Raw genomic sequence first — 23,514 nt, forward strand, 5'->3', positions numbered from 1 at the left:
TTCTCGAGTGGTCAAAATCTCTGCAGCAGAGACTGAGATATGCAGACCTTTACTCCCGAGTATGTGTCAAAAGATCCTACACTTCCCATAATGCAACTTACCAGGGTCCTTCACAGTGGAGTGGCCTGAGGTCAACCACCTGTCTTTTTTCTTGGTCAAGCTTGACCATGTTTCCTTACAAATGATTCATTAGTGAAGTGGAGACAGCATTTCAACCATTTTGTTAATGTAGTATTTCATGTTTTTGTCACATTGTGGCACCATGATGTGTAGACTTTCATTTTACCGCGGTCGTCTTATTTTTTACTTATGACATTACATTCATGTGAAAGATGCTATAATCAAATGAAAACTCTGCACATAGTGATTTTTATCTATCAGGGATGTTGAATCTTTGTCTTCTGATTAATTTATTTTCAGATATAAATACCAACACAACCAAGAGGTGCAGGTGAGAGTCCTAGGTTCAATCTCCTACTTTTAACTTTTAACCTTTTTAACTTAACAAATGATTAACTTCTCAGAAGATAAAGAAGAGCTGATGGTGGGTGTTTCCTCTGATGAAGCCTGTAGCATCATGGAAAGTCATGAGTTGCTATAGCATCCTGCAGCCTGTCATGCAGTGAGGCCTATCATCTTTGTTCATATGGACCCAGTCATGACACAGGGAGCCACTTTCTTGAGTCACGTGACCTTTCAGCTATACCGGTCTCGCCAGTGCAGTGGCAGTGCTGGCTGGCTGGCTTGCAGGGAACGCAGGAGTGTTTGTTTTCTGCAGCCACCAGCAGCCAGAAGAGAGGGATGTTCTCTGCTGCACATCAGGGAGAGTGATTGAGAAAGAGAAAAACATTTTGAGAGGGAGGGAACTGGTGAGGAAGAGGAAGGAAGAGCAGGCCTATATAAAGAAAGAGAATGGGGAAAGAGCAGAGAGGTGTGGTTTGTGAGAACATTTGGGGACACCCACAGAAGCTGAACTGTGAGTACTAGAGAGTAGTAAACTGGGGAATATGTGCATTTTGTTTCTGGATGTTTTCTTCTTTGTGGCTTCACAGAAGGTGTTTGCATGTTTTAATTGATTCCCTCTGTTGTTAACACGAGAGCTTTGTCTTTTTCTTCTGTTATCTAACTTCTGAATTTATGCAGAAGTCCATCTTTTTTTTTGTTCTGGACTCAAGCAGGAATTTTTTCCCCCCAGATGTTTCCAGTTGCAGCTCATGTCTTGCTCGTGCAACTTTTAAGATTTTTCCATTTGGACGTGTCATGCAGGTCGGATTTCTTTTTATGAAAATGAGGGATTTCTCATTCTCTTTCTTTTCTTTTGGCAGGTGCAGTGACAGACACCACCTATGTGCTTGTGTGCATTTATGTCCATGCAGGTGAAAACATAGTGTTTGTGAACTGTCTGCCTGTGTGAGTGTGTGGGACCATGGCGGGGCTTGAGAACAGCTTGGTGGTGCGACGCCGCCTCACCTTTGCCACAGGTCTGTTGGAGTGTCTGTGTTTCGCTGGAGCCGTGTTCGGATGGGCTTCACTTGTTTTTGTCCTGAAGACGGAGGGCTACTTCAGCTCTCTGTGCGTCAACACCACAGGAGTCAATGCAACGCAGGTGTTAGGTCAGTTTGATATCCTCACCTCCACTACTTTGAATTCTGAATGCTTGTAGAAGTTATCCAATCATTTTATGCTGCAAAAGTTTAACGCTCAAGCTTTGGGTCTCTCTTTCTCTATGTTTCATGTGTCTACAGATTGCAGCGGACAGGACGAACAGTTCTCGCTTGTTTTCACTATCGCCTCCTTCATGAACAATTTCCTGACGCTGCCCAATGGTTTCCTCTTTGACCGGTTTGGTACTACAGTGGCTCGGCTCTTTGGAATGTGAGTCCAACAGCAACAACAACCTTAATGACTCAAGAGTAAACGGTCAATGGTTTTAAAAGATTTCCTATTTAATTTCTCACCAAAAAAGTTACTCTCTCTGTGTGTCAGAATTAAGCATTTAATTGTAATATTAATACATTTTAATCTGCTCAGACTTTTCCAACTAATGTAGTTTACTTTCAACCTGGAACTGATAGCTCTAGCTCTGACATATGACACTGACTTTGAAAAGGTTACCACAAAGTAACTCATGCATCCTTCAGATGAAAAACGAATAAACTTAAAAATAATTATTTGTGTTTGTAACAGGTTGCTTTGCCTGATGCAATAAAACTAAACATAACAAAGCTGTTTTTATTAAACCAAACACATTATCACCGAAGACACAAGGGCCTCTTCATCTTTCTGCTGCTGGCTGTGACTCTCTCTGTGCAGTTTGCTGTCATTTCAGTCTGTCTGTGGTATTTCCCAAATCTGTTTGTTTACAATAACAGCTGTTTTCTCACATGGAGATGTGGGGGGGGAGTAAAAAGGACAAGAAGAGGTACAGACAGAATAGCTCCCTTGAGGGATGTTATGTAACATAGCTGAGGTCTCCAGGCACACAGATGGAGATGCAGCTTACATACCAAAGCCTGACACTTTGCAAGGCAGAATGTATAGAACATGTTTTATGAGAAAAGGGAGCCGTAAAGAAAACAAAGCAGTAAAGGGCAGTGAAATACCAGAACCTTACAACACTGAAACTGGAAAGAGGAAAAGGGAGAGAATAATTAAGAAATAAAAACCTCAGGACTATTAATCACCAGAGTTCATGGAGGAATGTCACAAAGTAATGTGTTTTACTGCAGATGTTCACACCCCGTGACTAAGAAGTCCTTGCTACAGTCTCATATCATATAACACAACACCACACACACACATCGCTGCCCACTTCATTGCCCCAGATATGTCTAAATCCACAATAACAAACTGGTACTAAGACCATCCATATGTTTCCACTAAAAGAGGGTGGAGGGAAAACCAAAGGCCAAGGAATGCAAATAGTTTGACAAGAGGCAGCAAGTGGAGATGAGGATGGCTCTTAGCCTAGGACGGGAAATTAAAGTCGGCCAAAAGTTCTCCAAACAGCAGCAGAAGAATCTGTGTGGGAACGTGTTTACTGTGATGTGACTTCAGTGTATTGATTTGTATTCATTTTAAGACCAATTTTAAAATCTTAAATTCTTAATTTTGTAAAATCTTGCCCTCAAAAACATTCCACATCACTCGCACTCTCCTGCCTGCTACTTCGTTCAGCGAATAAAATGAAACGATAACACTGGAATTTCTTTTCCCCACCAGATTTCTTTACACCATGGGTACTTTGATGGTGGCCTTCGTGACTCCAGGTGACACACATGTCTCAGTCTCTGTTATTGTCTCAAGAAATAGTGACAGGAAGCACGATGTTACAGCTTTGGATGCTCATTTTTCCCATTTCTTTCTGTCCCCATCGTCAGCTTTGTCCAACCTGCTCTTCCCAGCTCTCTCCCTCCTGGCAGTGGGTGGCATCTTGTTTCTGATCACCAACATGCAGGTACTGAAGCAGTCATTCAGATTTTAAAAATGTAAAATCAGTTTTGATTTATCTGCCGATTATTTTCTCTATTAATCAATTTATAAAATGTCAGAAAAATGTGAAATCTGCCCATCACAGTTTCTCAGTGCCCAAGTTGACATATTCAAATAACTTTTTTTGTCCAACAAACAGTTTGAAACACCAAAATATTCAATTTACAATTATGTAAAACAGAGAAAAACAGCAAATCCTCAAACTGGTGAAGCTGGATCCAGTGAATGCTTCATTCACATTTTTTATGGTTCAGAATCAGTGGATGGTTCATATTTGCTCTGAAGTGGGAAATGAAAAGTTTACTCTGGAATTAGCTCTCTGGAACTAATGGTACAGTAGAAAAGACACATGATTGAGAATCACAAACTCAAACTCGTCCCATGACCCATTTTTGAGGAAAGCTGACTGAGAAACACAGTAGTAAGAGCTTTTTTTAGGAAGTGACAGACTTCGTGTTGTTCGAGATCTCAGAGTTCAGAACAGATGAAAACATTCAGGTCTGTCCTCAGGTCATCACTGAACACGAACAAAGGATAGAGTCTTCCCTCAGTGCACTTCTGTTGTCTTGAGGAAAACTGTGACGTTTAATGAGTCCAAAACCATATCCTCATATTCAAACAGGCAATTCAACTCAACAAGAGCTAACTTTAATTAAGGCAAAAAAAGGACATTCAAAGAAAGTCCCAAAGACACAAAGACACTTGAATGCAACATTAATTGTTTTAATCAATCCAAATGTCACTCCTGAAGGTCGGAAACCTGTTCGGCTCACATCGCTCCACCATCATCACGCTCTACAACGGGGCCTTCGACTCTTCCTCAGCACTCTTCCTCGTCATCAAGGTGAGAAACATGCACACGCTGCTCTCATGAATGAAGTCTACTGGATGTATTTATACCATCTCATGTTGTCATGATCTTCTCCTGCAGTTGTTACATGAGTCTGGCATCTCTCTCCGCGCCTCCTTCCTCTTTCTGTCCGCCTGCGGCGTCATTCACCTGCTCAGGACTTTCTTCCTGCTGCCCAGGAAGTTAATTCCCTATCCGCTACCTGATCACTACACATACGGGTATGACAGCACCTCGTACATGCCTCAGGGATATGTCAAGTGTAAATAGGGCTCATTGTTTTCTGTTTTTATTTTAAAAAAAAGAAAAGAAAATTGTTCATGAAGTCATCTGTGATTGTTTGCCAATGCCATTAATGAAATTCCAGACTTGGCTTACTTGGGGGCTCTTTGCTAGAAGACCTTGTTTACTGTAAACACATCAGTGTAGTGTACAGTTTACAGTATTCATCTGTGTACTCTTACACTCTTACAGCAAGAAAAACAGGTTTTGGGGTGTGACAGGACACAAAGTCAAAAAAACATTTTAAACCAATCTGCATACGTTTCAATGAAAATCCATAAAATATGAAAACACGAGTTTTACACGTCAAAAAACCTGATGATGAATTAATTTAGACAATTCAACAATTGATGAATCAAAGTTTCTTGCAAAAACAACACATTTTGTAATCAGCAGTTTATTTTCACATCACCGTCCCTTGGAAATATCCTACATATCCTCTTATGTGATCATAGCGGGTTGGGACTTGAAAACCTCATTTGTACAGTAAATAATTCCCACAGTGCCCTTTGTCTGTGGCTAACCCACTGTGACCTTTGACCTTTGTCAGGATAACCTGTGGAAAATCAAAGACAGAGCAGCCAACAGCTAATTGTAACGCCGAGAGGATGATAGAGGAAACGCCACTCGAAGACAAAGACATCCCTGTGAAACAAGGTGTGTGTTTACTGGCACAGATTAATACATAGTGAGATCTAACAGGATATAATAATCACACGTCCTCTTTCTCCACTGTCTTCTGTCCTCTCCCTTCATTCATCTCACTCCTCTACCCTCGTCTTCCTCAGAGAAGAGTTTCCGTGAGTGTTTCCTGTCCTGGTTCTTTCTGTGGCACCTGCTTTGGTTGTCGGTGATGCAGCTCAGACATTACCTCTTCATCGGCACCCTCAACCCCATGCTGCAGCGGCTGACGGCGGGAGAGCCTTCGTTGGGTAAACACACACACACACACACACACACACACACACACACACACAAACACACACTGCATCACAGCCTAGCCAAGATGGATGTTTGTGCAACCCTTCCTTATTTGGTAAACTGTCATCGTCATCCTCCTAAGCGAGGCGAGTTCCATGAATACTTCAACTAAGAGGACATGACTGAAGTAATATTATATGAGCAAGAAGCTGCTGTAGAGCATCGAAGGTACTCAATCTTATTAAAGAACTAACTGTGTCTCTATTGTTTACCAACAACCAAGAGGACAGCTAATGTAGAAAAGTTTAACATTGGCTGTGGTGGGATTAAGAATGAAAAATCCTCTCTCATTTGCCTAAAGAGTGGACTTTGTGATCTGTAATCTCATATTCTGGCAGACTTGTTGAACTGAGTCTTTTTTTCCTCTAACCATCTTATCCTTGTGTGTGTGTCCCTGCAGTGAGTCAGTACATCAATGCCTTTGCTATAACCCAGCTGTGTGGTGTGCTGTGCGCTCCCTGGAACGGCCTCATCATGGACAGACACAAGGGCAAACCTCGTGCTGCAGGTAACACACACTAATATTAACATACTCATAATGATGATAATGATAACTATGAGAGCCGTGAGAGCATAAGACATAAGACTTTATGAGGGGTTTATAAGTTGTGAGTAATGGATTTATTCATGGTCAGTAAATCTTTTATTAATACTTTATAGACCAGAACAACTTCTGGGTTCTCCACTTGTGTAACTTGCTTGCTTTTGCTTTTATTCATCAAGCCCCAATTCAACCATTTCACTGACACCAAAGAGCTGCAGAGCATCTGGTCCAAAATATATTTATTAGAACTTACAACTCCAGACCTGATGAGTGATTATTGCAGCAACCCGTTATGAATTATTTATGTTTAATAACTGCAGACCTGATGGTTTATTATGAAGTGAGAAACTCATGACACATTCACACACGCGTCAATTTTCAGGTGGAGAAAAAAAAACACTGCCAAGATTTTTCATAGCTTGGCACCGCAAATGCCATGACTTTGATGGCTTATTATTGTTCTATAATAATGTTAATTAATGGTTTATTAACCATCAATAAACATTTATAAAATATATGCCCAAGAGTCAGTGTACACAAATCCACCAAAGAGATTTTATAATTAAAAACAAACAAACTGTGTTAAATGACTTAAGTACAATTGTGAGGTACTTGTACTTTACTTGAGTATTTCCATTTTCTGCTCCTTTATACTTCTACTGCACTACATTTCAGAGGTAAATATTGTACTTTTTGCTATTTGAAAACGTTAGTTAACAGTTACTTTCAAGATTCAGGTTAAAAATGCAGAATATAATCAACAAATAAATTATGATATTTTATAAATAGACTTTATTGATCCTCAGGGGGAAATTCACAAGCTACCCAGCTAAAGTAATAAATGTTACATATATATATATATATAAATTAAAATTAAGAAATGTGTAAATGTACACATTTAATGCATCAATAATTATAATCCAATAATATAATATTATTCTGAAACGGGCCATTCTGCTAAATGAGTACTTTTACTTTTGGTACTTACTTTTCTGTATACTGCTCTGTTCTCTCTGTGTGGACACGTCATTATTTCTTCTCTGAGGACGAGCAGATGTGTGTTTTCATGCGTGTGTGTGTGTTTGCAGGAGAGAGTGAACATGAGGCAGACCTGCGGGCCTCTGTGCTTTCCCTCTTCCTGACGGCACTGCAGTGTTTGCTGTTCTCAGTTTGTGCTTCCACCCCGTTCCTGCCGCTCCAGTACCTCACCTTCATCCTGCAGGTGCTCAACCGCTCCTTCCTCTACGGCGGCAACGCAGCCTTCATCAGTGTGGCGTGAGTATCAGACACACACAAATACACACCTCTTTGTGGACAACACTGAAGTGTGTTTCTGAGGCAGGTGTTGTGTATCGACCCCTTATCACAAGGATGCCCCAAAGAACTTCACATAACACAATATACACATTTATTTGTTGACTGCTAAAATGATAAAACTATAAATGATAAGAAATGTAATAAAAATGTGTCATACCAAATACATGAAAACATTTCTAGAAATTACTCATGAATAACGCCCTTAAAATTGTCTTATATCTGCTTATAACTACATTATAGTGTCTTACAAACACTTTATTATGTGTTTATATACGTCATGTAAATGAGAAATGGGTGGGTTAAAGGAATGTTTTTAATGCTTAAAAATCTCTCCTTTTCTGCACTCACCACTTCCTTCTGTTTGCCATGTCGTCACTTTGTGTGTGTGTGTGTGTGTGTGTGTGTGTGTGTGTGTGTGTGTGTGTGTGTGTGTGTGTGTGTGTGTGTGTGTGTGTGTGTGTGTGTGTGTGTGTGTGTGTGTGTGTGTGTGTGTGTGTAGTTTCCCGTCATGCCACTTTGGGAAGCTGTATGGCCTGGTCATGGCTCTGTCTGCAGTGTTTTCTGTGCTGCAGTATCCCTGCTTTGCCCTGGTGAAAGGAGCTCTGAATGGAGACCCTTTATATGTGAGTAACACATAACTCATACAACTCTGGTCCTTCTGCTCCTGTTATCACCATCTTTATCTGTGAACTCTCCTCCCCCCCGTCATGTGTCTGCAGGTGAACATCGGTCTGACGCTGCTCAGCCTGCTCGCCTTCATCCATCCGCTCTCTGTCTACCTGCACTGTCGGCGTCTTGCCTCCCAGCGAGCCAAGAGCAAAGCCTCCTCTTAAAGTCTGTAAAAAGAGACCAAGACTCAAACTTAAAATGTCCTTAGCATCACCACTGTTACCGCTACAGTTCGTTTGATTAATAGTGCTCGTGTGGCTGTGTTGTGTTACCTCATGGATCCTGTTTGGAAAGCAACATCAAGTGCTTGTAAATGCATTTGAGACTGTAGTGAAGTCTGGTTTCAGATACAGTCATAGTGCACGTTCACAGCCAAACTGAATGTATCCATAATAATTAAGAGCTTCTGGTGTGCAGCCTGCTGCTCTGCATAACCCTTTACCTCTTGTGAGATTTCCAGGAAATATCATTTTATTTTCACTGAGTGATCTGATGCATAAATCACATCTTTTTACACTCTTCAGCTGATGCTGCTGATGGTGCTAATGTGCTTTTTGGAAACTTAGCTTTAGCTTTGTTTGTTTTGTTTACAGTTAGAAGATTCCTCCTGCTGGCTGCTCTAATTCTATTTTTCCATGACTGTGATGTGTCTTATGTTTCTTGTTTTATGCAGTCTTATGATTTAACATTATATTCTTGCCATTTTTTATATTCTGTGTAACGAAATGTATTATTTTAAATCTTAAAACAAAGTATAGGACCAACAATGTTGAGTGCAGTGACAAATATCAGTGTGTGTTGTTTTAATTGGGAGTGATCAGTGACGTGCACAGTGTAATGGCCTCTTCTTTGAGTAAAACAGCTCAGTGAAGCCCCTCTGTCAGGACAAAGGTCCTGTTTGCTGGCTAACATGAAGCTGATGCTTCTGCACTGATTGCTTCACTGTGTGAGTTCATTCAGATACATCAAACAGAGCAACACAGTTCTGCCACCTGCTGGCCTCTTAGTTTAGCTGTTAGCTCCTCCTCATATCACTATTGTGCCAAACATTAACCGACAGTAACATGACGTCTCAGGTGTTCAGTGTTTCTGTGTAGTTCAGGACAAGAATTTGGTGTCATGAAGGATTCTGTTTTTAACTGAAAAAGGATTATAAAGAGGAATATATATGTTTTATTTTTACCAGTATGTTTATGTTTTAGGTCGACTGTATTTCTCCAACTCAAATGGTGGAGACGTTGTTATGTTTCTATAAATATGCAAACATTGTGCTGCACTGAGTGAAATGTATCTTTTTATATGGACTTCAGTAGTGTAGTAGAGGGCATTATTACTTTTCAATCTTTATTTTAGCCCGAATGAATATTTCAGTTTGTATCTATTGTGAGAAAAATTATGTACTTGCAGACAACTGCCTATTACAGATGGTAGAGAAAATGCAATTGTTATCCAGTAAGAATATATTTTAAAAAGACCATGAATGAAAGAACCGCTGAACTTGACATACAATATCCAGTTTTATTAAAATAAACATTAAAGTGGTATTTAAAGGCTGAACCCTGAATTTGAATCGTGTTTGGTTTCATGTTTTCACTTGATTGGACTGACTAGTGTATTTAGTGCAACATCAGCTGCACAAGGTCTTATCGTCAAAATGCAAACTGTATTAGAATTTGAATTAGTCTGCTTAGCCTGTTTACAGCTCTTGGAGAGTCGCTGCTACTGCATATGTGAAAAGAGTTGTAAAAAGCCTTTTGTGGCAATCTGAGGGTGTGCAGTTATAAGAACTGAGCTCACCAGACCTCTGTAGCTCCTCATCTCTGCTTGAGGCTAGTGGCTCAAAGCTACATTAGCCGCAATGAGCATGACACACTCAAATCTCTGACTGAGCTGTCAGCGGTCAAGTTGCATTGTGGGTAATGTAGGCGCAAGGTGTTTACGAGAAAGAAACGTGGAAAATAAAAAAAGATTGTAGTTGTGCTCCAGCAATTTTGTTATAAATATTTTAACTGACCATCGTGAGTCCAACACTGTTACAGGATCACAAAGCTAAATCTGATTTGAATGAAGTCCAGACCTGCAGGATTCACAGCAGCCTCAGAGGACAGTCTGGCGTCTCCAGTTATACTGAGATTCTCAGAGTTCTGGGTAGGAGTTGTCATGTTGTTCCTGATAGTGGTGAAGAGGTTTCACACGGGGCAGAATTCTCTGGAGGGGGAAAAAAAAAAAGCTCTGGCAGAGTTTAAACCTGAAATAACAGGGACGCTCCCCCGCAACAGCCCCTCTCAAGTTCTCTGTACACCTGCTGTGAGACAACGCAGTGAGCCCAGAAAAACTTGATGCAACTCCCAAAGTCTGTCACATCCAGTTCGTGGTTGTGTGTGTGTGTGTGTGTGTGTGTGTATGTATATGTGCATGGTGACAGTTTCTAGCATCTGCGTCATCGATGATCACAACCTCAGTATCTCTGCGATGTAAAAATACAGACTCGCATGAACAAATGTATGACAGGAATAGGAGCGAAGGCGGGAGGAGTGGAGGATAAAAATAAGTCAGTCTGTTAATGAGGTGACTTATGTTATGTGATGTTGTTCAGTTGTTGTTTCTTAATTGGACTGAATCTGTCGCAGGGACTAAGGATGACTTCGTGACACATAGCTTTTGACAGGCTTACTCAAAATGTGCCAACTAACTCCATCAGCCTCAACGCTGTGTTTTCCATCTGCTGCGGGGAAGCAAATTATCTCAGATACTGAATGAATGAATGGCTCAACAGGCTGCAACACACACAGCGAGCTTATTGGTGCTCAGTTTGGGGTCTAACTCTAACTAATGAACACAGTGACTTTATGTTTCTATTAACTGTGATTCCTAATGAGGCAAAACAAATGCCATGAAAAATGAATTACTCTATATGGACAAAAGTATGTGGACACCCATGTTAACATACTTTGGTGCACTTTTGGTCTGAAGCTCATGGTTTGTTTCAGTGGTGGAAAGTAACTAGGTTTTATTGTGTTTACCTGTTTACTGTTTACCTGTGCACATACTCAGGTCCATAGAGGAATGGTTTAGTTTGGTGTCTAAGAACTTGGTCGGCGTGCACAGAGGCCTAAACTCTGCACCATCCAGCACCTTTGGGATGAACTGGGACACTGACTGCAAGCCAGAACTTATCACAAATGCTCTTCTCCCCCCTTCTCCCCCTGTTTAGGTGTTTTTTTCTGTGTGTGTGAAGTTTTTCCTTATTTAAATTGAGGGTCTGTGGAGAGATTGTGTGAGGCTTTGAGGCAAATTTGTGTCTCATAAATATAACTGACTTGACTTGAGTGAGATGTGAGAACAATCACAATCACACTCTATGCTTCTCTTAGTTTGTCATGTAAAACTGAAGTTAAATGGGATTTCAGATGTGTGAAAAAGAAAGGCAACAAGGCTCTACTTTACTGAAAAATAATCCTGAGTTAATTTATCACGTAAAAGAAACAATGAATTCAGACTCCCACACAACATTCAACTACAATTTTGAGGCCTTTAAGAGCCTCAACAGGCGTATACTTAAATTGCTTGCAAATATGAACTTTACACACAGAAGCTTCTCTTCTGTCAGTAAATATCAAATGATTCATTATCTTGTTAACAAAGTCTTGTCAGACCTTTGCTGTCCCAAATGACACCCACATTTTGTCTGATTCATACACTTCTACACATCTCAACCTCACGCTGCATTTAACAACTTGGATTTGAAGAATGTGGAAAATTTTGGCATCTAATGACATTGAGACTTGACAACAACAGACTGTGTACTACCATGCAGTCACATTTCAGGTAAAACAGAAATGAAAATATCTCTATTGGGCCGATTTGTGAGACCCAAGTTCTCTGACAAGGCAAGAAGAAAACAACACATAAACACAATAAACTTTCAGAAAGTCAATTCTAGACAGAGATCAATGCGTCAAAAAAACAGGCAACACTCAATTTTGACAGAGTATTCAAGGTTGACCCTGATGTACCCAGTTAGCAGAAACACACACTGTCCACACATAAGGTCTTCAGGACTGTGTGTGAGCGTGTGCGTGTGTGTTTGTGTGTGTGAGTGGGGGTTACGGACGGAGTCAGCAACACATTTGTTTTAGTATCAGGACAGATCCTTTGAACATGCTGTGTTTACACCAGTTCAAATGCCAGCATGCCCGTGATTCACTTTGACACAGCAGGCTGATGAGAGGATGTAAAGGAGGGGCTCTGTGTATGTGTGTGTGTGTGTTGTTACATACATTCATGCATTTTTTTTATGTGTTTGGATGGTTCATTATTGCATTACACACACACACACACACACACACACACACACACACACACACACTCCCACAGCCTCCCTGAAGATGGAGTCTGTTTGGTGGGCTGGCTGCCTCCCCCAGTTATCCTGGGGCCAAGTGTGAAAACATTATATGCAGGCACACACACATGCGCGTGACCTTATCTGTACCACAGACCCCCGTGGAGGCAACTAATGCCTGACTGTTGAGCTGTCTGCCTCCCCAAATTACTACACTGCAGCCAAGAAACAGTGTGATTCCAGACGCGCAACTTCTGCCCCGCGATGCGCTCACAGCTTGGAGCTGCAGATGACCTTCCATGGAGCAGGTTTTGGTGAGTGTGTGTTCACTTGGGAACAGATGATGTGAATCATGGTGGACCTGGCCTTGACCTGTGTCATGAAAGGAGGACTCAGTAGTGAGCAAACCCGGCCCACCACTACCCTGACACGGGTGAGTTCACATAAAGAAGACCTCCATGTCCCGTCCCACGTCCCGTCCCACATGCTGCACCGCACCGTCTCCAGCAAACTGTTATTAGCACTGCAGCCAACGTGTAATGAGGCCGAAACTGTGACTTCAATCACTTAGTGTACTTCAGCGTCAGTGTCACTGAGTTGACAGCATCCTCCGTCACACCCTCCGTTACTTCTGCGTTGCTTTAATACATGTAGAAGGATAAAGGAGTATTTTTGTAACTGGACGTACAGTATGTGTTGTCCCGCTGAAATGTGTCGCTGCCCGAGTCCATATGCTGCGTTAGATCATTTCGCTCCACCGCTGGGTTTCCCTTTCATGTTCATCTGCTCTGCTGACTTGTAGGCGGCTCTTGTCTTCTTTCCAAACTGGCCTACGCTGAATGAGACAGATGATTTTTTTTTGCTTTTAATGCCAAATGAGTTTTCCCACCTCCTATCCTCCTCCAAACCCCCTCGTGAGCGCATGTGCCACGGTGGAACCACACAAACACACTCCTGATAACCAGCAGTCATGCAGTAAATATTCTTACCTTTTCCCAGAAAACCCGCCCTCCCACCTGCAGTCTTCATTATCAGCCTGTTTCCTCCCACACTGCTTTGTCTTAAATTATGAAATATAGAACTAAAAGTGGGCTAACTTCAACTCTTTAAAGAATGGAAAAATGTAGGATACTTTGCTCATGTTCAGAAAGAAATGTCTTATAAAAGACCGTATTTTAATCACACCATCACAATAATAATAATAATAATAATAATAATAATAATCAGGACACAATCTTTATACCTTTGACAGACAGTGATGCGTTACTTCCTTGCGCCACAGTGAGGACAGTGACAGCACCCGCCCTGCCACTGCCTTTCTTGTGCTTCCCCCGGTGCCTCCCCCCTCCTCTCCCGGGCTGACGTAGAGAGGATCCTCCGCTGCCCACGTCTGTGGGCGACGAGCCGGCCGCGAGTATAAACGGCTTCCCGGGACTCCAGTTCGTCACTGCCTCAGAAGCCTCAGCGACTCGCTCACCAGAGCTGAACCCCAGCAGAGATAGCAGCAAGCAGGCACTTCCTCGCCGCGCAGGCTAACTCGCTTTCGGCTTTGGTTCGAGATGCAGACTCGTTGGACAATGAGGAGCTCCAGCGCACACAACTTCAAGAGTGAGTAGCTCTCCGTCCTGCACCTGCAGGTTCAATGTGTCGAGGGCTTTTGATTTTGCAAATACATGTGTGTGATTTATTTGTCTTATTTCTGCTTGTCACTCATTAGTGTGCACTTCTCAAGATTTAAAACTGAATCTCCAAAATCACTAATATTTCCGTGTGATTCTGGGTGTCACCAGCCTTGTGTATCTGTGGAAAACTGAATTCATAGACTTTTTACGCTTTTACGCACTAAGCCATTTTGCATATATTTTAAATTGTTTGCCAAGACTTACACATTGTTCAACATCAAATTAAATTTAAATCGTGTTTGTCAATTATGGATGTTAGAAATGTAGAAGAATGTAGCACATAGAGGGAGCCAGAGTGTGCACTCTTTGGAACATTTTTGCGCAAAGATTTAGAGGAAATCTAATTTAAGTGTGAATTTGTGTGATATCGTCATCTATATGAAAGGTAATTTACAACACGTGATCAAAGTTTATATGTTTTGGCTCTCCTGTATAGTTTATCAAGGCTCCTTATCCAATCTCTCCTTAGCTCCTTTACGCATGGAGATATGATTAATGCGCGCATGCTTCTGAACTTTATTTCTCCTCTCATGGCCACTTTGGGGTAAATAAGACTTAGGAAGAATCTAGAAAGGTGTCCAATTCCTCTCAAATGCTCCAGTTCTGCCTCAGCGTCCAGCGCAGCTAATAGTCCAACTTGTTAAGAGGTCAAGAGGTGAGCCGCTGGAAAATCTTGCGCACAGAAGATGAATGGGAACTTCATTATTATTTAATGCATGTGCTTTTCCCGCGGTGGACACTTTTGTGCACGGTTATCCGACCTGTGCCAAGAAGCTGTTGCAATTTTGATAGGAACGAAACTGATCCGGGTCTGGTTGCAGGTTTTACGCGTGCCCTCTGCGTGGCAAACCTCTCAATGGAAAGATCCTTTTGATAGCCTGAGAAGTAGGAAACCAGGTTAATCTAATGCAGAGAGGCACGCGGGGTTCACGTTTTTTGTCTCTTAGAGGTCTTTACAGTAGATCTGTGGTGTTTCTTTTTCTATTCCAAACTGCTGAAATCCAGAGTTATGTAACCTTGTCACATCAGCCATGGAGACCAATGTAAAGTGACCTGGTGGATATGAATGGCTGAATGATTTCTGTAATGTAATCTGGTGAATTATATATGAACTGGGATCATCAACAAGTCACGGGTGAGAGCACAGCAGTGCTAAAAAGAATCACTGACAACAGCAAGAGGTTTGACAGACAGACAGCAAAGAAAGACACAAGCTGAAATCAACCTCTCTCTCTTTGTCTGTCTCTCTGTCACACACACTCGCGCGCACACACACACACACACACACACACACACACACAATGTACAGGGCTAGACCAGGACTAACTACTGCAACAATGGCCCTTTGCTGCTAACCTGACCTTCAGTTGTGTTGAGAATTAACCTCCTCTGCCTTTCTGTCTCTCTCCAGGTGGACTGTGTCTGTGGCTGATTCTGTGGCTGGTGGTGGTGAAGCCGGGCGGGGTGGAGGCATGCCCCAGGCTGTGTGTGTGTTACCCGACGCCCATGACGGTCAGCTGCCAGTCCCAGAACATCACCATAGTGCCGGCTGGTGTGCCATATGACTCACAGCGTGTTTTCCTGCAGAACAACCGCATCACAGAGCTTCGGGCAGACTCTTTTGGCTTCGAGACACAGGTAAAAACGGCAGAGCATGTTTTTGCATCGGTTGAATTCCCCAGCAACATTTACAGACAATTTTATAGTCTTTTCTTTCTCCTCTCTCATCCTATTATATTCTCTTCATTCTGTGCAGGTGCTTTGGCTGTATGGCAACAACATCACATGGATCGAGGCCGGGGCCTTCAGTAACCTCAGGGTGCTGGAGGAGCTGGATCTTGGCGATAACCCACTGCAGCGTCTGGAAGGTGGAGCCTTCAGGGGCTTGGAGAAGCTGCAGAGCCTGCACATGCATCGCTGCAAGCTGGCCGCTCTCCCCCATGACCTCTTCCACAAGCTGTACAGCCTGCAGTTCCTCTACCTGCAGGTAAAGCCAGCACGCACACACACCTAAAAACACACACAAGCAAAGACACATATTTGATAGTCATGCTTGAGTATGTACACGTGAGGCTTGCAGGAATACACACTTGTGTTGCAGAATTGGTTTATGGGCATATTAGTCACTTTCCAGTTGCCAACATGCAGGCTGAAGACCCACACACATACAGAAGATTTTATACTGTTTTAAGAAGGTTCAGTGAGTTGCACTTAGTCACAAAAATGCAAACTATGATGTAATATAAGTCAATATCAACACAAATAAGATCTAGAGCCAAACACACCTCAGCAGGAACAATTAGAACGATTCAATGGTGGAAAACTGTTACCATCTTTGTATTAACAGTATTAATAACATGATTGCTCTCAGATTGATTGCAGGGAACAAATTACACAGAATGATAAGTGAGTGGATGCCAAATACTCCATGCACATATAGATAAGTGTATAATACACTAGTATTTCTTGCCAGAGTTGTTGTCAGCTTTTTGACAGCTGATCTCAGCTGCTGGAGTCCTGCCAAGATGGCTTATCAGGGAATAAAAAAACTCAGTAGAGGTCACTTCTGACCATGTAAAGCTACTTTCAAATAGGACGTGTACATGTACATATATGGTAACTTAAAGAGAAAGTGATGGTGGAGGTGTGGGACTATTTCTGGACTATTTTGGACTGTTTCTAAAAAGGAAAAGACATGTTATACATAAGAGCTTCTAATAAGTTCTAGATGTATGGCTCGGTTAAGATACATAAAGCTGTAAATCATCTGAGATCTAAACATTAGCATTTATTGGTCAATTTAAGAGAGATCTTTTTCTTGAAACCCAACAGATTTAATCTTCCCATGTGTTTTTCAACGGCACTAAATCTTCTTGTATTTTGTCTTTGCTGCAGGATAATCAGCTCCACTTTCTGCAAGATGACCTGTTTGCAGATCTGGTCAACCTCACCCATCTCTTTCTGCATGGAAACCGCATCCGTGCCCTCTCTGAGAATGTGTTCAGAGGCCTGGTCAACCTGGACCGCCTCCTTCTCCATGACAACCGCATCCGGCAGGTGAACCGTCGCGCTTTCCGTGACCTGGGCCGCCTGACCATCCTTTACCTGTTCAACAACTCCCTGGCCGAGCTGCCAGGCCAGGCCATGAAAGACACCCAAGGCATCCAGTTCCTCCGCCTCAATGGTAACCCCTGGTCCTGCGGCTGTGAGGCTCGTCCCCTCTGGGAGTGGTTCCGCAAGGCCCGCATCTCCTCCTCTGAGCTCATGTGCACCTCCCCATCCCAACGTCGTGGCCAAGACCTCAGATTCCTCCGGGAGTTGGACTTCGCCCTCTGCCCACTGCCTGACCCCGGCTCCCTGGCTGGCAGCACCACGACCACCTTCAGCACCAAGACCCGCTGGTGGTTCTCCAAACACAAGCCCGCATCTTCATCTAAGGCCTCGTACCAGAAGAGCACAGAGACGGTGAAGGCCTTCCCTTTCTCCGCCGTGAAGCCCCAGTACCTTCCCAAACCCCCCTCCGAAACCATCTCCTCCAAGTATGAACTGTCTGCAGATGAGGCAGCCCTCCCCAAGCTGGACCAAGAAGAATACTGGGCCAACTACGGCAACGAAGACGCATCCATCCGCTGCTTTGAGCTGGAGTGCCCCCCAGGCTATGACAACCCAGCCTTCCCCTCATCCTCCTCCTTACCCTGCACCCCATCCCTCCTCCTCCTCCTCTCCCTCTCCCTCTCCATAGTCACATTCTCTCTCCATTTCCTTTTTGGCTGAACTCTTCTCTCCTTCACGCCCTTTTTTTTCTCCTCCGATTTCTCCCCCTGCTCTTTCCAACTCTAACAAAAACCTGGATCTTGATTCCTTTCAGTTACCTCCTCGACTCGCAGGGGGCGCTACACTGACGTGGGGAGACAGGCGAGGCAGCGGGGAGCTGCTTTAAAGAGCAGAGATCAGTTGAGTTGATGTAGAGCAGGACAGGATTTCAGTGTTGAAGTAGCTGCTGCTTATTGGTACGGGCTTTAAAAAAATCAGGGATCACATCATGGAGACTCTGATAGTGACCATACAAAGGCAGAAAACTATAACAACATTCATGAAATGATCGAGACACAACACGCAGACAGCTGGTGGTGTCTCCAGATGTTTTTTGATAACACAGCTGTAAACAACGCAGGCGTTGTAACTCATCTACAGCTATTTTCTATATCAACTAGCACTCACCATCCAATCACTGCTAACGTTATCCCTCGCTAATTTATTTCTTTTATCATGAACAAAAGTGGTGATTAATGATTTGGCACTGCCAGAAGTAGGAGAAAGACTTGGATTAACACAGATAATGAGATGCTTGGGAGGAAAGAAAAAAAAAAAAAAGAATTACAGGGAGACGTGGAAAGAAAATCAATACAATGTGAGTGAGCTTTAGATATTCATCTGAAGGCTGAAAAACACGAGAGGATCATTAGATACAGCCAAGAGCGGCTGTCCGCTCTTCAGATTCAAAATCTTGTATGATCCCAGAGATGCCAGCAAACCACCACCTCCACCCACACTTGTACATAATACACATCATCACTGTACACACACTCATCACAAACTGCTCTGTGTATTAGACTAGCTGGATTTTTACTTTTAGTACCATTTAGTAAACGAGAACTTGTGGTGATAGAAAAGACAAATGACGTGGAAACTTTTTCGCTCCTCATGTTCTCCAGTCTTGTCTCTTCCTCTCTCAGACAACCTAAATGCTTGTTCCTGATTAAACATATGAGAGCTCACTTTCAATTTAAGCAGAGAAATAGATGCTCACTACCAAAAAAGGGAAGACCTGTGCTCCAGATTCTGATTTTTTTTGTGTGTGATTGATTAACTATTGTACACTAATAGCCAAAGACCTGAGAAAACCAGTTTGATCAGGTCTCTTCTTAAAATGGGTGCTTGCCTGTGTGTTGTCTGTTTTCCTGTCTGTTAGTCTGTATGTCCGCTCTGACACAGAACAAGGTAAAGACAACACCAGGGCTTAATCCTACACAGCCCTCTGTGTCGTTTGAAGCCTCAGGTCTCTGTCTTGCTGGCTTCTGTTACATTACACTGTGCGACTGTGTGTGTATTTAAGAGGATGTGTGTTTTTCTTTTTAACTCTGATTGAAAGTTGAAAAAGCATTTTATGTCTCGAGGACCCAAAACTGTTTCAAAATTGTACAATTTCAGAAATGCATGGGAATTTGTGTATCTATATGTATTCTTTTTTTCTCTTTTTTTACTATTTTCTGAACAAATGTAAATTTGAGGGTTTCATCTGATTTCAGTGATTTTTATCTGTATTTTATGGAACAGACCACGGTCAAGTTGTCATACATAAAACCACCTCTCTCATATTAAAGCTGTACTTTATTAGAGAACCTTTCTGACTCCACTGAGTGTTTTTGGAAAATGGGACGGGCATTTACTCGACAATCTGTTCAACAAAAGCCAATCCAACCTGATTGTGATCTGCATTATTCATGGTGGGCAATATGGTCCCTGTCAACCCCATATGTTAATAAATCCTTACCCATCAACCTGAACCACAACTGTGAGTTTCTGCATAGAACACGACAGATACTGCTGCGCTGTTAGAGTCTGTATTTTTTAATTGAAAAACTTGTTGGGAAAGTGTTTTTGCTTTATTAAAAACTAAAGAAACAATCAAACAGAAGTGTGTGGGAGTTTATTTGTTGTTCCGCTGTCGTCTTTGATGCCACAATAGGAATACAAATTAATGGACACAAGTTCGTGAGCTGGCACATAACCACAAAAACAAATGTATCCAGATAATAAGAGACAGTAGAAACCTTGACATAGTGGTTTGAGTATAAAGGTGCATAAAGCACAAAGGTGATGGTAGTTTAGTGTTGCAACAATGAATTCAACTAGTCTTCAAAAACCTACTGAATAGAATTTTTCCTGGGCAATATTTTATATTTTCACACTAGAAGCACATTGAAATAAGATAATTAGAAGTATTAATGTGGTTATTATCTTCAGAGTGTTTAATTTTGACATCTGATAGCTTTGGCGTCCTTGTCAACAGTCTTTCAACGAGAATCACGTCATAGTTCTCCTGTCAAACGCCTTAGAGAAGGGAGTACGCAAGTGTGTGAAGTGTAAGAAATCCATGTGTGACAGTGTGAGTGTGTTTAGTGAAGGTCACCAGTCTCAGCTGTGTTCACTCCTCGCCACAAGCACTTCTCTCATGGGCAGAAGGCAGCTATATTGGGATGTTATACAGAGAGGTGGGTGAATGAGCTGTTGAGGTGTGTGTGAGTGTGTGTGTGTGTGTGGTGGTGGTGGTGGTGGGGGGGTGGGGGGGGGGGGGGGGGGGTATGCTGAGGTATGATTCAGGGAAGGGGCAGAATGGGGAAAACGCCAGGATGAAAATGTGACGATGTGTCCCGGAATCAGCACACCCCCTCAACAGATTAACTCTTGCCATGATGATGATGATGATGATGATGGTGATGCACACACTCATGCATGTGTTTGCAAGTGCAAGGACACATACACATACACTTACATGTGCAAATACACACACACATACACACAATAAAGTTCAGAGAAGTTTGGTTGAGCGGCCTTCTAATCCTTTTTGTCTTCCAGCTCACAAACTATTCATCACTTTCACACCTTGCTTTGCTCTCACCTTTCCTTCTTCCTCTTCTCTCTCCTTTATTTTTCCTCCTCTCTGTGAAGAAAGCTCCCTGACTCCTTCCAGTCATAGTTTACAACAGATAAATCATCATCACCAACAACCCACATACTTTATTGTCCATAACAGCATCTTTCTTTCAGAACTTTTCTTTTCCGTTGCTCTACATCTTTTCAGTCAGATTTAACACGTAGATAGTGTCTATGGTTCCAACAAGGTTTAAAAAAGGTTTAGCATCAATTCAGCAATCCAGTAGTAGTTTAGATATTTGAGTCTGGACCAAAGTGGATGGACAGACATTGCAATTCCTAACATGGCTACAAATATCGAATTGGGCCTGTTAGCATCTTTAGCATTATCAGGCACTAACATCAGCATTATGGGAGAAACTCTGGATAAAGACGTTTTGAATTAGGGAAAGAAAATAGAAAGCAATGAAAGACAAGAAGATAGTTCTTGTACTTCCAACACTGCCAACACAGTGAATATGTTGAGTGTGAGAGTACATACACTTATGCATACACATAGATATTTAGACAACAACCGTTCTCACCTCTCTGGTTTTATAATTAAGGTATCACTTTGTACTTATTCCAAAAGTCTATTCATGGCTTTTGCATAGAGAGTTCTTACTGTTGAGCCCTCCAGGAGCGCTGAATTGGAGAAAGTCTCGTGTCTGTCATAGTTTTCGTCTGAGAGTTTACAATTGCTCTCTTGTGCTTGGCAACCTGATAAAGCTATCCAAAGGTGACAAAATCTGCTTCCCAGCACCTCTAAAGCTCACTAATTAACACGTTGTATCTTGTTTCTTTAATCAGTACAAAAACTGAAGTGTAAAAACTGACACTTTGGAGGTACAGGTAGGCAGATTTTGTTACTGATGGACAGAGCCAGGCTAGCTGTTTCCCCCTGTTTCCAGTCTTTGTGCTAAGCTAAGCTAGCCAGCTGCTGTCTGTAGCTGCATAGTTAGCACATGAGAGTGGTATCAATCTTCTCATCTAACTCTCCGCCAGAAAATATTTCCCAAAATGTTGAACTTTTGCTTTAAGGATTTTTTAAAACAAGAGCATGATTTCTGGCAGTCAAGGCTTCTGAAAATGGCAAACCATCCATGGGTTTACACTTTTCATGGACATTATTTGTAACCAGAAACAAGTGAAATATCACAGCTGTTGTCTTGAATAAAGGACATTGTCCTGTACTAGTAAAGCTTTTGATGTACGGTTGACCAAGTTCAACTTAAAGAATCATAAGTACTTCACATTATGACTCCTGGCATGGTAAAACAGCTTTGGAAGCAGCTTTGAACTTTCATTATGTAAACTGACATTTCCTGTGGGTCATAATTTCACAGAATAGTGCAGCTGGCAGTGATAGATGACTGTGGACGTCTCCCCTCGGCTTTTCCTGCCAGTGTTAACCACCTCGAGAAATGCACATCAAAAACTTTAATCGTGACCGATGTGATTACCCTCCCCATACTTCCAAGTTGCTGTTTCATGGCAGAACTGTAGGTGTTTGCCCTCTGTGCTTGAAAGCAGCTGCCTGGGTGGTCATGGGACATATATGCTGTTTTTCCGGTGCAGGAGGAACACAACCAGGCCATTAGCAGAGAGAATTTCTCTGAAGCCTTTGATGATGTGCGCTTATCGCACACTGTGCCCACTCATTCTCCCCCAACTCTCTATCCTGTTTTTCTTGCCTCTGTCTTTTTTCCTCTCTTTTGTGTGTTTGCCTGCCTTTCATATGCTGTCACTCAGTCTTTGTCTGAACCCCTATCACTCCAGCGCTTCTCTCTCTCTCGCTGCCACAGTCTCCCCCACATGGTTATGCTCGTCTTGGCCATGAAGCCTGTGTGTTGGCTCGTGTAAGTTGGCGTGATGGCTTGCGTGTCATTGGCGTGTTCACCGTCACACATGTCTTGATTGCAGAGGGCCAACAGAGAGTCACACCCTGACGTCAGAGGGCCAGAGATGGAAACAAAGAGGCTGAGGGAGACTTTGAGGAGGATGAAATGGATTCATTCACTGCCACTGCATGTTGAGTGTTTACCCTGAAACAAAAGAATAGAATAGTTGCCTTTTCTTTACATTATATAAGAGAATAGCTTTATAACTACAGTATGACAAAGCGCTGCAGTCAACATGACATCCATAATTGATGAACATCATTCGCAGCACCAGCACGTGGAAACATGAGCCTCCGGAGCAGTGAACTGATAACTCACCAAACGGAAGAGGAAGCAAAAAGAGAGAGGCAAAACAGGGAGATCCTATGACCGTGTGAATAAATCCTTTTGAGTGGAAACACAACACATTCTCACAGAAACATTGAGACTTTGCCATGAGTTCACCCACTGAGCAACAATGACCATTGCTTGTTTGTGTGTGTCACTGGATAAAGTGCTACCAAAAAGGGCATCAGTGGGGAACCTCCAAACTATTTACAAAATGCCAAAAGAAAGGAGGACTTTAGGAGACGAAAAGATTGCTTTTAACTCATACAGTTTTATTTCAGGCAACTGGTTTTGAAATGGTATTCATAGCCCCAAAAGCTGGAGACTCAAACCACAGAGGTTCATGTAATTCTTCAAGTGCACCAAAAACATAAAAATAAACAAAATTGCAGCTACATTCATCCACAGAGAACTGATTATAGTGAAAAGTA

General features: G+C 42.4%; 2 protein-coding genes across 2 annotated transcripts; both read left to right on the plus strand.

Moving 5' to 3' along the window:
- Positions 1-1,426: 1,426 nt before the first annotated feature.
- Positions 1,427-8,299, plus strand: slc43a3b (solute carrier family 43 member 3b). The gene is made up of 12 exons (XM_070913434.1): positions 1,427-1,613; positions 1,746-1,875; positions 3,223-3,269; positions 3,381-3,457; positions 4,244-4,336; positions 4,424-4,563; positions 5,175-5,281; positions 5,413-5,556; positions 6,006-6,113; positions 7,238-7,424; positions 7,966-8,089; positions 8,186-8,299. Exons 1-12 carry the CDS (start codon positions 1,427-1,429, stop codon positions 8,297-8,299), a joined length of 1,458 nt encoding a protein of 485 aa, XP_070769535.1.
- Positions 8,300-14,036: 5,737 nt separating this feature from the next.
- On the plus strand, positions 14,037-17,933 carry rtn4rl2b (reticulon 4 receptor-like 2b). The gene is made up of 4 exons (XM_070913385.1): positions 14,037-14,085; positions 15,571-15,797; positions 15,916-16,146; positions 17,055-17,933. Exons 1-4 carry the CDS (start codon positions 14,037-14,039, stop codon positions 17,931-17,933), a joined length of 1,386 nt encoding a protein of 461 aa, XP_070769486.1.
- Positions 17,934-23,514: the final 5,581 nt, after the last annotated feature.

This window comes from Enoplosus armatus, chromosome 10 (genome assembly GCF_043641665.1).
Source record: "Enoplosus armatus isolate fEnoArm2 chromosome 10, fEnoArm2.hap1, whole genome shotgun sequence".
Taxonomy (NCBI): domain Eukaryota; kingdom Metazoa; phylum Chordata; class Actinopteri; order Centrarchiformes; family Enoplosidae; genus Enoplosus; species Enoplosus armatus.